Genomic DNA, 14205 nt, shown 5'->3' with positions numbered 1-14205 from the left:
AATTCACTTTCAACAACACAACATACGCCTAATTGAGAAAGGCAACAGTTATCGACATATACTATCGTTAATAGAGGGTATAGTTGCTGTAATCAAACGAGTATCTCCTCTAAAAGTTGAGCAAGTGAGCAGCTACACAGCAGAATAAACTGCTTCTTCGGGTGCATTAAAACTGCTCAGCATGAAGTGAAGGAAACGGAGCAGAGAAGGCTCTTGTTTCGGGTGCCGATAAGCATGTTTATATCTTGTCCACTGAACCAACATTCTTAATCAGGAGAGTGCGAATCTCCGTCATATCCTCCATAGCATAACGAACACCCTCCTTTCCGACACCCGAGTCCTTGACACCGCCATAAGGCTCAGCATCCACACGGATGCTGGGAACGTCGTTGATCACAACACCACCGACCTCAAGATTGTCCCATGCGTAGAAGACACGGTTCATATCCGTGGTGAAGATACCAGCGTGAATACCGTACCTGCGAGAAATCACTTAGAATATACGTCTGTAATAGCTCCTACTTCGAATCGTTGACAGCATCGATAACGTCCTTGAAGTCGCTGAATCTGGTGGCGCAAAGAAGAGGTCCGAAGGCTTCCTCTCTCCACACAGTGGCGTAAATCGGTACATCAGCCAGGAGGGTAGGCTCAACCATGCAGCCATTTCGGCCACCACCGCAAAGAACAGTGCAGTTCACACTCTTCGCTTCCTCGATCCACCCGTGCAAGCGAGATGCCTCCTTTTCGGAGATCATAGGGCCAACAAAGGTGGACTCCAACTTGGGGTCGCCCATCTTCAAAGACTTGACCTTTTCAGTCAAGGCCTTCATAACCTGCAGAGAAGACGATAGGCAAAATCACTAGTGAGCAACGACCCCACCTCGTCATAGATGGTGTCGCGGATGTACAGTCGCTGAGTAGAGATGCAACTCTGACCGGACTGGTAAAAAGCACCAAAGGCAATGCGGTTGACGAGATAGTCCAAGCCTTCTTGAGGGATGGAGTCAACAACACAGGCGGCGTTGCCACCGAGCTCCAAGACAACAGGCTTCTTTCCGGCCTACCAAAAACAGATGCACGTTGACTATGCAAAACGAGGCCTACTCTGCTCTTCATGTCCCATCCGACTTGGGGGCTACCAGTAAACGAGAGAAGCTTGAAACGCTCATCAGTGGTGAACAAGTCGGCACCTGTTGGCAAAGCAGTGATAAGCTGCTAACCCGAGGATCAACTGACCATTTCTGGAGCATGGAAGAATCGAGAAGGCCTCGTTGGGGAAATCGGGACACTTCGAAAGGATCTCACCGATGATGAGGGCACCGAGAGGAGTGGCACTAGCAGGCTTCAAGACGAAGGGGCAACTAAGAGGAGTGATGGAGATCCCTTAGTTGGTGTGAGCAGCAACCTACCCCGCAGCGATAGCAGGGGCAATCTTATGAGCGGCAAGGTTGAGAGGGAAATTGAAGGGCGCGATCATTGAGACAGTTCCCTTGGGGACGCGCTTATAGATCTGCTGCAGACCCTTGTTGCGACTTGAGAGCTCCATGGTGGACCATTCACCATACACACGAGTGCACTCCTCGGCGGCAAGCTCGAATGTATCAATGAGACGATTTACCTGGTGACACGAGGCCCATTAAAATGAAGCAATCGAGAGGGCGAACAATACCTCTCCTCTGGCATCAACAATAGGCTTGCCAGCTTCGACGCAAAGGCAGTAGGCGAGCTCATCAAAGCGCTTGCGGAACTCGGCGACGCAGTGCATGAGGACAGCCTTCCTCTGATAAGCAGGCATCTGGGCCATCTTCTTCTCGGAAGAGTGAGCCTTCTCAATAGCCTTGTCGATCTCAGCCTCGTGAGCGACAGCGACATGGCACACTACGTTACCAGTGTACTTGTCAGTTACACCCAGCTCAGTGTTGGCGTAGACCGGCTCGCCAGCTAGGTAGTAGGGCCACTTCTCGGCGATTTTGGGATCAGCTACGAATGCCATTCTAATAGGGAGTACTTCTTATAGAATTAACTGCGCGAGGACCAGTCCACTAACATCCTTCCACAGCCCTCAGCTAGACCTATCTTTGCATCAACGTCATCTCCACAGCGCTGTGTCGAGAGTAGACACGTTACTGTGACCAACAGTGACGACTTCACAGATGAACAAATCAGGACATACTACAGCTGTAGTCACACAACGCGTCACCGATCGATGAGCAGGGCTCACCTTCACGGTCACGGTGAATTCACGGAGCTGCACTAATCCAGAGCATCACTAATCCCTAGAGGCAATGCCACGTCACACTCCGAGGAGCACAGCTTAACAAAAGTTTCGCCTGGCTCGTTGCTGTGACTACCGAAGTCTATGGGATTAAGGAGCAGCAGAACACAGCGTCAAGCCAGAACATGTTTTTGAACTACATGTTGACTCGAAACTATCCCCTGGGAGGGTGGGAGGGGAACCCACTTTGACCCATTTTGAAACATCTCAACCCACAAGGTTAGATGATTAGGTCAGCACGATACTGAGCAACGCCGCCGATCGCCAAACTTTTGATGCAATCAATGCTACGCTCCGCTAGGCTTCGCTCCGCTCATCCTAACATCACGTGCATTGATGAGCCACAAAAGTTTCGCCTGGCTCGTTGCTGTGACTACCGAAGTCTATGGGATTAAGGAGCAGCAGAACACAGCGTCAAGCCAGAACATGTTTTTGAACTCCATGTTGACTCGAAACTATCCCACTGCTTGTACCCCCATCCCAATGTGAAAACTTCAAAACTCATATTCATTTTGTGTGTATAATGGATTGAGCTCAGGTCATGCGTAATGTTCGCTAGCAGATACATCCGATAATGCATGGTCTATGACTTTTTCGACAGCGATAGCATTCACCTCGGGCATACTGAGATAAGCTTTGAAAGCGTTTGAACGCCAGCCGCCCATCCGCAATATTGTGGCTGCAGGGGTTCCCGCAGCAAGTAAATCCCTACAATGACCACGTCGATAGCAATGAGAAGCATAGCGACTGTGTTCAGGGACATGTAAAGCGGCCAGAGCTTGCTTAGTGTACGCATTGAATGAAGAATAAGAAAGAGAGGCGAATAGAGGCACAGATATAGTACACGTTCTCGAGTGATGTATAAGAGACGACAAAATTGCATGTAAGCATAAAAGTGGAGATGATTGACAAGTACAAAATCGATGGATTCGAGCACCACGCTGAGAATTTTTTCGTGAGAGAAGATGAATGGTGACAGCATTGTCGGATGTGAAATGTACGTCAGAAGACCTAAGAGTGAGAAGTTCGTCACGAACGCGGAACATTCCGATATAGGCAGCAACAGCGGCTGCCGCGAACAAGTATAGTTTACGATTCTTGGCCCATTCGACAATTTTCAGCAAAAGAGGACGACGAATAGCCAAAGATTCAGGGCGATGTGTAGACTTCTTAAGACCGGAGATGGCAGTTTTTATACGAGCTGAATCAAAGGGTGCGGTGTCCAAGTCCAGAATAATGCAGAACTTCTTAATGTGACTCAGGTAGTTGGCCGCGGTGAAGCCGTTGTTGAATGTAGCAAGCCAACGCATTAGCATCGACGCTGAGGGAGGTAAAAATTCGAAGGAGGTACCCGACAACTCGGACCATAAACGGCAAAATGCAAAGTAGTGACGTAGACCGGCGTTGTAGCTTGCTAACGTAGATGGAAGAACAGAGCGCAAAGGTAGTTCGAAAGCTGCTCTTTCGATGAGAGAGGTAATGTTGATGTTCTGATCTCCCATGTGTTTAAGGAACAATAGCTGTTTAGTCGGAGGGAAGGCTGCAATAATATCGTGTATTCTCTTATTGTTCAAAGTATAAGGACGTGTAGACGCAATTATAGCGGAAGGATCTACAAGTATGCGGCGTGGTACCGATGTGGATGTGTATGAAGTCTGTAATCGAGCACTTCGCAGTCGTTGCAGCTTTAATCTCGCAGCAGCAACATGCATTGGAAAAAGAATCTCGTCAGACATTGAGAGAAATGAAGAATTTTTGCTGACAAAGGAACAAAGAGTGAGTGCAAAACACAAAGCAAGAAACATACTTACACGAGTCATGAATATTGTAACATCACGTCGTGAGGGCATGCTGACAATTTCCATAATGTAGCAATGATGGATGCGGACTTGCCAACCTATACCGATCCCAAGAAAGGAAGTCGTGATAAAGTCTACGCGAAGGAGCATCGGCCAAGTTGAATTGACTTCGTACACCACCAATCCACATCGAAATGCCGAACTTTGCAGCTAAGAGCCAGAATGCAAGGACCAGGCGATTGAGCGAAGGCGATTTGGACGAACCTTTCAAGATCATGTGTTCTACAGATGTAGCGTCGATGAAGATCATTACACGATGATTACGGAGCATGGGACCGAATGTCGAGATTGCACAGAGGGCTGCACAGCATTCTTGGAAGACTATGTTAGGTGGATCAGAGCAAGAGATTGCCGAGAGAGACAAAGGTAATGGTTCTGAGAAATAGACATGTTTGTAGTGGGGGCGAATGAGACATGCTCCAAGACGGCAATCACCATCAGCATCAGAGTATATGATAGCCGAAGGAAGGCTATGTAATGAGGATAACGTCAAGCATCGACCATCAGAGAAGCTGCGTAGAAGAAAAAGTAATGATCGGAGACAATCGATGGCAGTGTGACTGAGGGAAGACGAACCAGACTTACGTCCAAAATAGATATGATCGTAAAGCACCCGAATGAAGGGTCTACCAGCACGGGAAGCAAAGGTAGAAGTAGCAAAAGTTAACTTACCGCATAACTTCAAGGCTTGACCGAAAGGTAGAACTCCCGATGAGAGAATAGTGACAAGAGAAGCACAAATACGGTCTAATTTTTCGCGCGGAATAGAAAGAGAAACAGCTCGCTTGTAGACAGATATTTTTATGCCTAAAAGGACCATGGCGTGAGAAGGTGAAGAACATTTCGAATTTTTCACTTTCCAGCCTAGAATAGAGTTCAGAAAGAGGAAGGAAGAGTAAGCAGAGTCGACAGTCGTTACATCTTCGCCTCCAGAAAAATCATCGATATAGCTAACGACGATAGTGGAAAAATATGCCCTGGAGAGGAAGACCAACGCTTGTGAGACTCGTAGATAGTTCCAGACACTCGATCTGGCTCCAAAGGCTGAGCGAAGTGTCTAAACAAATATAAATGGGCCGTAGACGGATTACGAATAGCGACAAGAGTAGAGAAAGTGTGTGGAGGAAACGACGCGACTTGTCGATAAGCACTCTGGTGATCAGCACTCCATATGCGGAGATCAAGATCATCAGGCCAGGAATCAGACAGAGTGTTGTACATCTGTGTAATCAAGTCAATGGTGGGTAAAGTCATACGACGATCGAAGTATTGGCAGTCGTTCAGACCCGAGGCAGTATAATCGTCACATGGCCTCGTTTTGGAGACCTGGCGTACGGGAAATCTTCGTGAAATCAAATAGCCAGTCGCATAACTGTCGCCGTCGATGGGGCCAGCCATGGTGTGGTTATCGACCTCATCAATAGCCGCCTGCCACAAAATGGCATCATCAGTACTCGGAGACTCGCGTTGCAAACGTTGGTATGTTAGGTCGTCCTTGAGAGAGTCCGTACGTAAAACAGTGTTGGGGTCAGTGTACGTCCATTTCTGGGAGACACCCTCAGCGAAAATGTTACCTGGGGTGTGGAAATTGCCATGGACTGCCAAACCATAGACCAACTCCAGTGCGAGTGACGAGTCACAATAGTTGGCACGACGTAACAGGACGGCCATGAGTGGAAGATGTAAGTGAGAACAGAAACCGAGGATTTGTGGATGCATTTCGGCTAACCAGAGTTGGCGAGTAGGTTCGAGAGCACGAGCAAGGCGGCGGATTTGTTTGCACTGAGAGCGGCGGAGACGTGGGACGCGATGTTGATTAGCGCAGACAAAGGAAATGGCGTGCTTGAGAGGAGCTGGTAGAGGATCGGTAAGATCGAGAGGATGACACAGAGCTTGAGTATTGCGCAGGTGCTCGTGCGGTGAAGTAAGATTCGAGCAATCAACAGAAATGGAAGTACGTTGTCTGAGAATCTGGGCGTCAGAAGAGGCGTAGTAGTGGATGTCATCATGGGATGTAGTTATCAGAGGATCGCACGCAGGCAAATGATTGTCTGACGGGAGGGGCAATAGCTTGATGGAGCCATCAGGCAGAGTGACAGGATGCAAGATATACTTCTCATGTCGGCGACTCAACCGACGACGCAGCGTACGTCTGTGTTTGTTTATTGAGGAGGAAGAGACAGACATGAAGGAGGTGTGTAATAGCTAGGAAAACTTGCACCCTTACTTAGCTACGAAAGAGACACAAGAGCCAATGATAAACATCGATGCAAAACATCAGCATATCATGCATCCATAGGGATAGGCGAGCTCATGCAGGAGTAGGTTTGTTACGTTTAGCAGCACGAGAGGAAGGGGAAGCTGCGGAAGTCCCCTGAGAATCACCCCAAGTAAATGTACGAGTTTGTACGGGTTGCTTGGCAGGAAGAGAGTCGGCGCGACGTCTCTGAGGAGTGTTAGCAGAGCGAGCATAATGAGGTGTGGACTTGTTAACAGCAATCCCCCAGGTATTAGAAGAGGAGGAGCTAATGAAGTCACAGATGTCATCGACAGAGACGGAGTTACCGAGCTTGGTATGGACGTCCTTGAGTAGAAAGGTATGGTAGAGCTCACAACACTGTGTGTTAACCACCTTCCCTTGGATAGTATCTCCCATGCTCGAAATGGTGTTATCACAGTGGGAGAGCAAAAAGCCCAGCCCAATGTTACCCGTTAGATGGGTGGTGCAAGCCCAAACAAGAAGGCAGTGGATGAGGGTTGAGAGCTTGAGTGAATTATCAGCATAAGTAGAGCCCTTGTCGAGAGAGCAGTAAGAGCGTAGTGGTTTGGAGAATAGCACACGAAGGCGATCCACATCCTGGAAAGACATGATGTCGATGAGGATATCGGGGGGGCAGTGAAGAGAGTAGGTCAATCCACGTAAAGAGTCACGATCACCGAGGAGCTCAGCCAACGTTGGCGCCTGACGCTTGATACGACCGGACGATGGAGTTAGAGTGAGCAAGTGAGAGAGACTGTCAAGCCAAGGAGTGTCTTGTTCGGGGAGAGAAGTGGTAGCAGGGGGAGCAGCACCCGAAGAAGTATGCAAGGCAGAGGCGATGCGGATAAGCTTACGGACGACCAATTTCAAAGCGGGGGCACAGTCGTCAGAGGAAATCCCGAACAGACTCTCGTAAGAAGGACCACCGAGAAGGTGGATATCTTCCAAGGTGTGAACGGTCGCGGCGAAGGAGTTGCGGAGGACGAGTTCGGTCAACTCGGAATCAGTACTCAGAAGATGCAGGGCATCGGTAACCGAGGACTGCGGGTGGAGCTGAGCCGAAAGGTCAGATATGGTTGTCATAAAACGGGACAGAGCTGAGTGAGGGAGATCCCGGAGGCAACAGATCGCGACCGTTCGAGCGGAAAAAGGGGCAGAACCCAAGAAACAACCACCTTGTAACAAGTGGAGAAGGATATGAGGCACGTGGCGATAGAGCCAAGGCCGGGAACCCACTTTGACCCATTTTGAAACATCTCAACCCACAAGGTTAGATGATTAGGTCACGATACTGAGCAACGCCGCCGATCGCCAAACTTTTGATGCAATCAATGCTACGCTCCGCTAGGCTTCGCTCCGCTCATCCTAACATCACGTGCATTGATGAGCCAATCAGGCTCAACGTAAAAAGCGCACGCCCTAAATATCTTTAGTGTCGTCGACGTTCTGTTCATATCGATGCAGGATTCAGTGGTAATGTCAGCCACTACCAGTCAACAAGGAGCTCACAACAACAGCAGTGATGGGCAGGCTGGAGGAGAGGGAGGAGTCAAAAAGAACGAGGGTGCTCAAGATCAACTCATACCACCCTCGTGAGAGGCTCACGAACATTTCCGAAGTAGCTCCACTCAGATATCCTTACTCTCTGAGGTCACCGGTTGCCAAGAAAAAACAGACTGACGAGGTAGTAGCGCAACGGACCGGATCGAGGAAACGTCGAAATAGGTCTCCTCGAAGACTAGCAGGAAAAGGACAGGATCGGCGACCAGCAGCATCGATAGTGCTGCCGCTACTATAGGCTCTGGTACTCCAAACCTCCGTTGCATAGGAGATAGCTCCTCGATCAGCTGAGCAAGAATGCATAAGTATGGAAGTTGCTTCCGCTGGTGATTTGATCAGCGCTAGGCAAAGGTCTAGGAGCAGGTCGAGGGTCCCCTCAAATGATGGAGATGTGAAGACCCAAGCGTGAGTAAAAAAGCTTGTTCTAGACTCGGACCGCTGTTGGTCTTAGGGTGAAATCTGTAGAGAAGGCTCCCAAGAGGCGAAGATCAGGTAAGGGCGTACCATCCTCCCCAGATGCTGACTTTAGTCCAGTGCGCCTCTCTCCCAGGGTTTCAAGCGCATTCCGTTTTCAGGGAGTAGTAGAAGAGAAGTGAGTGGCGCGCCAGAAGCCCCTGGTGCGGGTCCCCCTATTGCCGATGTATATTGGGTGCAATGCAGCAGGTAATGCCGGCTTTCTGAGCACTCCATATGGTCTCGACTGTCTCAGCCCTACCTGTGAGAAGTGGCGCATTGTCACTAAGGAGATATTCGACAAGTGAGCATCGCCATCGGACTAGGCTGAGTGGCCTATCACAACGACAGGTTCAATGAGAATCCGGATCTGCCTGTATACTGCGCACAGCTCGGTAGTGCATGCTCGGAGCCAGATGACGCAGAGAACTATAAAGCTCCCGAAAAACAGTAGGGCTGATAGGAGATCAATGCGCAACATCTGCCTTGCAGGAGAGAGAGTACAGCCGACGATATGCAATCGATTCCTCCCCAGCCCTCCGCGGTACCTGTTATTATCACAACCGCGCCTACAGATGAGATTCGAGAGGAGCAAGAAACGGTTGTTAAGACAACTGAGCAGGAATCCTCAGTGGATTCGCAACCCGTCGAGCATCCACTCGTAGGTTGAGCCGCTGAGGGTCTCGATTAGCCCGTGCTATGGCAGGTATGATCCTCCGAGAGTGAACATGCATGCTAGTATTTTATGCGTACATTGAAACGCTCCTCAACCTATCATCTCTGCAAATCTGAATTCCGTTCTGAGCGGTTTGCAGTTGGTGAGTTCATAACACCGATAGTGTAGCCATTCTCGTATCGTATCCATGCTCATTAATATCATCGATTCCGTACAATAAATTGCTTTTCAGACTTCCTAACGCCAAGTGTTGATCTTTCAGTCCATGAGGGGTGCTATGGTCAGTCTTAGAGCGTGTTGATGCTGTCTCTAGATGCGCCCGCACCCACCGAGGCCTCATGGGTTCTCATCCCTGTTGGAGTCGTCGATCCAGAAACTTCGGGGAGAGGTTCTAGGCGGGGGAAAACAGTTCCCGAGTGGGGCGTCTCAAGGATGGCTGTCGAGTAGAAACGATCGCATAACGAGCTCCAGTGTTGTCAGTAAGATACTATCGACATCAGGGTCGCGAGACCAAAACAAGGCTCATCGTCAATGCTCAAGATGCAGCAAGTCTCCCTGGTGAATTCAGAAGCTACGCTGTGATAGTGCCGAGCCGAGCATGGCTGGGAGCAGTAGCAAACGTTGTACTAAGGGCGATCTTGGGTTCTCTTATTCTCTGTTCGCTAGGGGTATACGAATTTGCCGCGCATGACGACGTCTGACGACGTGATGTCTGTGGCGGCATCTTGCCAGCGTACGCGCGGAATTCTCCACAGCAAAAACATTCTGTAGGTATCATGGACATTACTGTTATGCAAACAGTTGACGACCGGTGGCTATTCGTGTCAAATACTCACCAACCAGAATTGGGATCGTTTAGAGGCTCTACGAGACGGCCGGGTAGATGAGCATCTCGCGGAGTGGTGGAACGCTACGGGGCGGAACATGAGAGTAATTCTGTGGAGTTTCGAGTCTGCCGAGCTCCTTTGATCTCAGATAGCGTACACTGTCGTCGACGGTTTATTCCGACCGCATGCTAAGCCGGCGGACACTCCTCCCGGAGAGCTCAGTGATCAACGAGAAGGAATTCATCGCGAATGGATTTTCGAATCGAATGCCCGTCACATTTAACACTAGCTGTACAGTAGAGATAGTTGCAATGGAGCACACCGTGACGAAGTGAATGCATTTCGGCGGTGTTCAAATTATGTCGAGAATGACAGACGTTTGGTTATGGTGTTTTTGATGAGTTGCAATATTCAATCAGAACAATGTCCTTGCGATGTTACATTCAGCTTCTTTTCACTATTTTCTCGTATATGATGTTCGACTCAGACAGTCCGAGGATCATGGTGAATGACTCCCAAGTGGCGCTCCTTATATGGGAAGACGTAGGTCTCGAAAGTTCTTCTGAGGTGGATCATTTTCGGCATAGTACTGGTACTATTCCGAATCTATCTATTGCCTTTTCTGTTCTCTCTTGCTCTCCCATTTCGGTCTCGCAAGAATTGAGGCGGTCGTCGTCAGAGTCTTAATGCTTTATCGTGCCCTTATGACCCTGCCTTCAGCCCCGGACCGGAGCCGGAGGTATTGTCTCCAGGATTTATGGCACAAGAACTTGGACATTATAGATTCTATAATATAGGAAAGAATCATTTGTCATAGTAGTTATCCATACACCACTACGAGATTTCAAATACTAACTCCGAACATTCACCGCACTGAACCAATTGCCTGTGAGTTCACTGGTCCAGACGATAGGTCAGTTTCTCAACAAGACGTTCATGCATGGTACTCAAGACAGTGACCATTAAAGAGAGCTAAAGAGATGATTAATTTCCTACTAATGCATTCACTCTGAAACTATCGGATGAAGAATGCGAGTAAACGTACAGTTATCGTCGGGTGCTTTCTAATGCGTTGTTTTCACTTTCGAAATAGGACAGATATCGTAATCTACAAGTCACCGAACTTGAACGCGACACATAGCTCGATTCATCTCGCGTCTGTACAATTTCCTATGCTTCACTCTTGATACGCAAGAGTTGATGCTCACTGTGGATAGCTATGTTCAGTAATAGTACAACGTAATTATATCATCATAGATAGTAGCTCAAATGGGGATGCTGAGCTTCTCAAACTCGTGAGATTCAAACTCATGTCAAACCCTTGGATGCCGCCGAGAGTGGTGGAGGAACGACACGGAGTTCGATTTAGGAAGCACTATTCATATTTGACACGATTGTCGTGAGCTGCGGCAATAAATCGTCGATAAGGAAATGATCTTCATCGCGGACGTAGGTCCCTAAAAGCGTTGAGAGAACGTCACGAAGTCTTGGAGATGATCATCCTAGCCTTACCGTTGAGGATGTCTGCAATATGATCCCTCATAAAGGTGTACGGAGGAACAATCGGAAAACAGCAGATATCAGTGTCAACATCGTGCCATATGCTGCTGCCACTATCATCAACTATAACCACCTGAAATGACCATAAACAGCAATTACTCCGCGCGCCCGGTATTCACATCCACCCAACTACCTTCTCGTATCCTGCCGGGAGTACTTCAGTGGACTTATCAGTGCCGATGCCAAGCTCTTGGCTGCTATATATTCGCCCATCGAACAGACACCCACTGGGGTCTAGGTGACGCGCTATGAAATGTACGTAGTCTGTGCTACTGAAGATTGAAAGATAACTGCTACGATCCGGGTTTTCGAAGAGCCTGCTCACCTAGCCGCGCTGAATATGGCCAAATCTGCTATCTCGCGTGACTGCGATAGAAGCTTCCGCACGCCAGGTCGCAGCTTCACGTAACTATCGAGGGCTACTGACTCACCGATGAATCTGCAATCCGAAGGACTCACACGAGATCCCACGCGCTGTCTTCTCCTCGGTAGAGTAGGACCTCCCGCTCTCCCGTTTGTTGATTAACATAAACGTTGGGATCCAGCGGTTGTGGCACGGATGAGAACGGCATCGAGGAGGCTGAATAGAAATGGTATCACCAACATTTACCGATCAGAATTCACCCGCGAACAGAGACGGGCAGAAACGGTTTCCGTTCCCAGCGAACGGGAGCGGAGACTGTCGTGCGATCCTACTTCGATATAAGCTGCGACTGATCAAATTGGCATTATTAATTCCGATCGAGTTGCTATTGCCGTGATACGTAGTGCCGCCAGTCAGACGCCGAGCACTCATGGAACGGTGGAACGAACCTGAACCAAACTGCGATCACCAAGACGCGTCATAAGGTGGAGTAACATGGAAGTTGAGTTTACTGTGGTTTCGGTAGCACTGCGGCCCTCCCCTCCTCATACACTGCTCAGCTACCACTACTCCGTGGCGACCTGATGATACTAACGTTTGGTCTAGATCGAAAACGAACAGTGCGGATCGATTCCGAACTTCTGTTACGGAATCGAAATCATTGGTGCCTGAAGAACATGAGAAAGTTGAAGCATATCCGACAGAACAATAGCAATTCTCCAGCTTCCAATGGCACCCATTCGTGTGAGAATAAGTCAATGAAGTATATCAAGACAAGTAATCGGCCAATCAGAGTGGCCTCCCATAATCACCGTCGCGCATACGCATCCTACTACCCGCACTAGTAGCATTCGTAGCTACGCTGACAATATCGTCACCCTGTGATAATTCCGAGTCTGATGACAGTGCCCTCCGTTCGCTGGTAGTAGGCAAGAGCCACTTCGATATAAACCCGTCTCTCTTCTGTCCATCATATCTCCTATCATCGTCATCATCGTCACCGTCTTCTCCGCCAGGTCCACTGCCACCTCTCGAGAGCATTGAAAAAAGTTATGATAAAAAACTCCAACACCAACTGACGAGACTCCCATACCACCACTACCCACGAACTAAGACAGTCGGTCGCCCCTCGCATTCGCCTTCACATCTCGCGCCTGACACCCCCTAGTAACAACGACAACACCTTGAGAATGCCACGATGACGTTTAAAAGACTAGTGGATGTCAATAATTACAGTTAAATTTCGCGCCAAGCCGACACTATAACGTCACGAAACAACGTCGCAGTAGACAAGATCACCTTTGTTTCGCATACACATCCAGAATTGGAAGAGTGAACAGGAGTGCCATTATGCGGCTTTGGACTCTTTGCGCTGCAAATAGCCACTCTGCTCATACTCATCAAAACGTTGAATAATAACATCAGCATATTGGGAACACAAAATTACCACGACTGTTTCATAGTAACTCTCCCGCGCTTGCGAAATGAAAGACCTCCTGCCCATTTGCCTACTTCAATAATCTTATGTACGTTCGTGGCGGCGTAGTGGAAGGAGTGCCCTTAGCACTATTCATATTACAATTACTCATATCAGATGGACCCGAAAGTTAGTCTCCGATATTAAACACGATTATACAAATATCTACCTCTTTTTCGACTACAACTACTACCACGCCAACCACCGCAGAACAGTACTAAAATAGAAGACAAGTATTGAGGAGCTCCTATCCAACTAAGTACAAAATACTAAACCATTGGTCTCCTCATAGTACTGGCTCCAATGCAAACAGTCGGCAGGGGCCAGACTAGTGATAATATCAGCAACTACCAACGGATGACGATCAATACCACCATATCGATCGACCACTGAAAATATATCATTTAATCAAATACTTCACAACTACGATGGAACGTCAATACCGCTGCTATTCAACTTACTATAATTCTGCAGTGAGAGACAACGCATGTCCGAGTCAACGGGCTGGCGCGAGTTAGTAAACGTATCATCACTCCTTCTCGACAGAAGACACCTTCTCAGACTCCCCTACACCAACTGAGTCATTCGGCGCGGGCATGACGTTGACCGTAGGGGCAACCCCCTCATTAGAATCCCACTGGCAATTCGCACTATCTACCGATATGCTGGCCAACAACTGGGATAAGGCATCCGTGTCGAGGTCTTCCATACCACTGCTGTCATCAACCGCCACAGGCGTACCCGCATTGGCGGATACATTGCTTCCCTCCATGTCCGAAGGAGGAGGCGTCGTCCCGTCTCGTTCTTGTTGTTGCTGCGAAAACACATTCGATGGCGGCGTCACCGTCACGAAGGGAGTTTCCGGAACTGCTTGGGCTGTGGCCACCTGTAGTA

At 48.8% G+C, this 14205-nt stretch overlaps 5 protein-coding genes across 5 annotated transcripts; 1 reads left to right on the top strand and 4 right to left on the bottom strand.

Annotated features, from left to right (window-relative positions):
- Positions 1–238: 238 nt before the first annotated feature.
- Pmar_PMAR008731 (aldehyde-dehydrogenase, putative) lies at positions 239–1993 on the bottom strand (the record flags this gene model as incomplete). The annotated part of the gene is made up of 7 exons (XM_002777750.1): positions 239–479; positions 523–833; positions 881–1060; positions 1105–1190; positions 1237–1361; positions 1410–1618; positions 1670–1993. The coding sequence occupies 7 exons, from the start codon at positions 1991–1993 to the stop codon at positions 239–241; spliced, it is 1476 nt and encodes a 491-aa protein (XP_002777796.1).
- Positions 1994–3277: 1284 nt separating this feature from the next.
- On the bottom strand, positions 3278–3585 carry Pmar_PMAR008730 (hypothetical protein; the record flags this gene model as incomplete). Its single annotated transcript, XM_002777749.1, has 2 exons — positions 3278–3286; positions 3313–3585. 2 exons carry the CDS (start codon positions 3583–3585, stop codon positions 3278–3280), a joined length of 282 nt encoding a protein of 93 aa, XP_002777795.1.
- Positions 3586–6445: 2860 nt separating this feature from the next.
- Positions 6446–7477, bottom strand: Pmar_PMAR008729 (hypothetical protein; the record flags this gene model as incomplete). Its single annotated transcript, XM_002777748.1, has 1 exon — positions 6446–7477. One exon carries the CDS (start codon positions 7475–7477, stop codon positions 6446–6448), a length of 1032 nt encoding a protein of 343 aa, XP_002777794.1.
- A 373-nt stretch (positions 7478–7850) lies between these two features.
- Pmar_PMAR008728 (hypothetical protein) lies at positions 7851–9302 on the top strand. The gene is made up of 10 exons (XM_002777747.1): positions 7851–7986; positions 8027–8078; positions 8120–8198; positions 8242–8359; positions 8406–8446; positions 8530–8617; positions 8664–8711; positions 8759–8857; positions 8900–9068; positions 9114–9302. The coding sequence occupies exons 1-10, from the start codon at positions 7853–7855 to the stop codon at positions 9117–9119; spliced, it is 834 nt and encodes a 277-aa protein (XP_002777793.1). The 5' UTR covers positions 7851–7852; the 3' UTR covers positions 9120–9302.
- A 3743-nt stretch (positions 9303–13045) lies between these two features.
- On the bottom strand, positions 13046–14083 carry Pmar_PMAR008727 (hypothetical protein; the record flags this gene model as incomplete). Its single annotated transcript, XM_002777746.1, has 1 exon — positions 13046–14083. One exon carries the CDS (start codon positions 14081–14083, stop codon positions 13841–13843), a length of 243 nt encoding a protein of 80 aa, XP_002777792.1. The 3' UTR covers positions 13046–13840.
- Positions 14084–14205: the final 122 nt, after the last annotated feature.

This window comes from Perkinsus marinus (assembly GCF_000006405.1).
Source record: "Perkinsus marinus ATCC 50983 genomic scaffold scf_1104296951054, whole genome shotgun sequence".
Taxonomy (NCBI): Eukaryota; Perkinsozoa; order Perkinsida; family Perkinsidae; genus Perkinsus; species Perkinsus marinus.
This window is presented reverse-complemented; position numbering and strand designations above follow the sequence as displayed.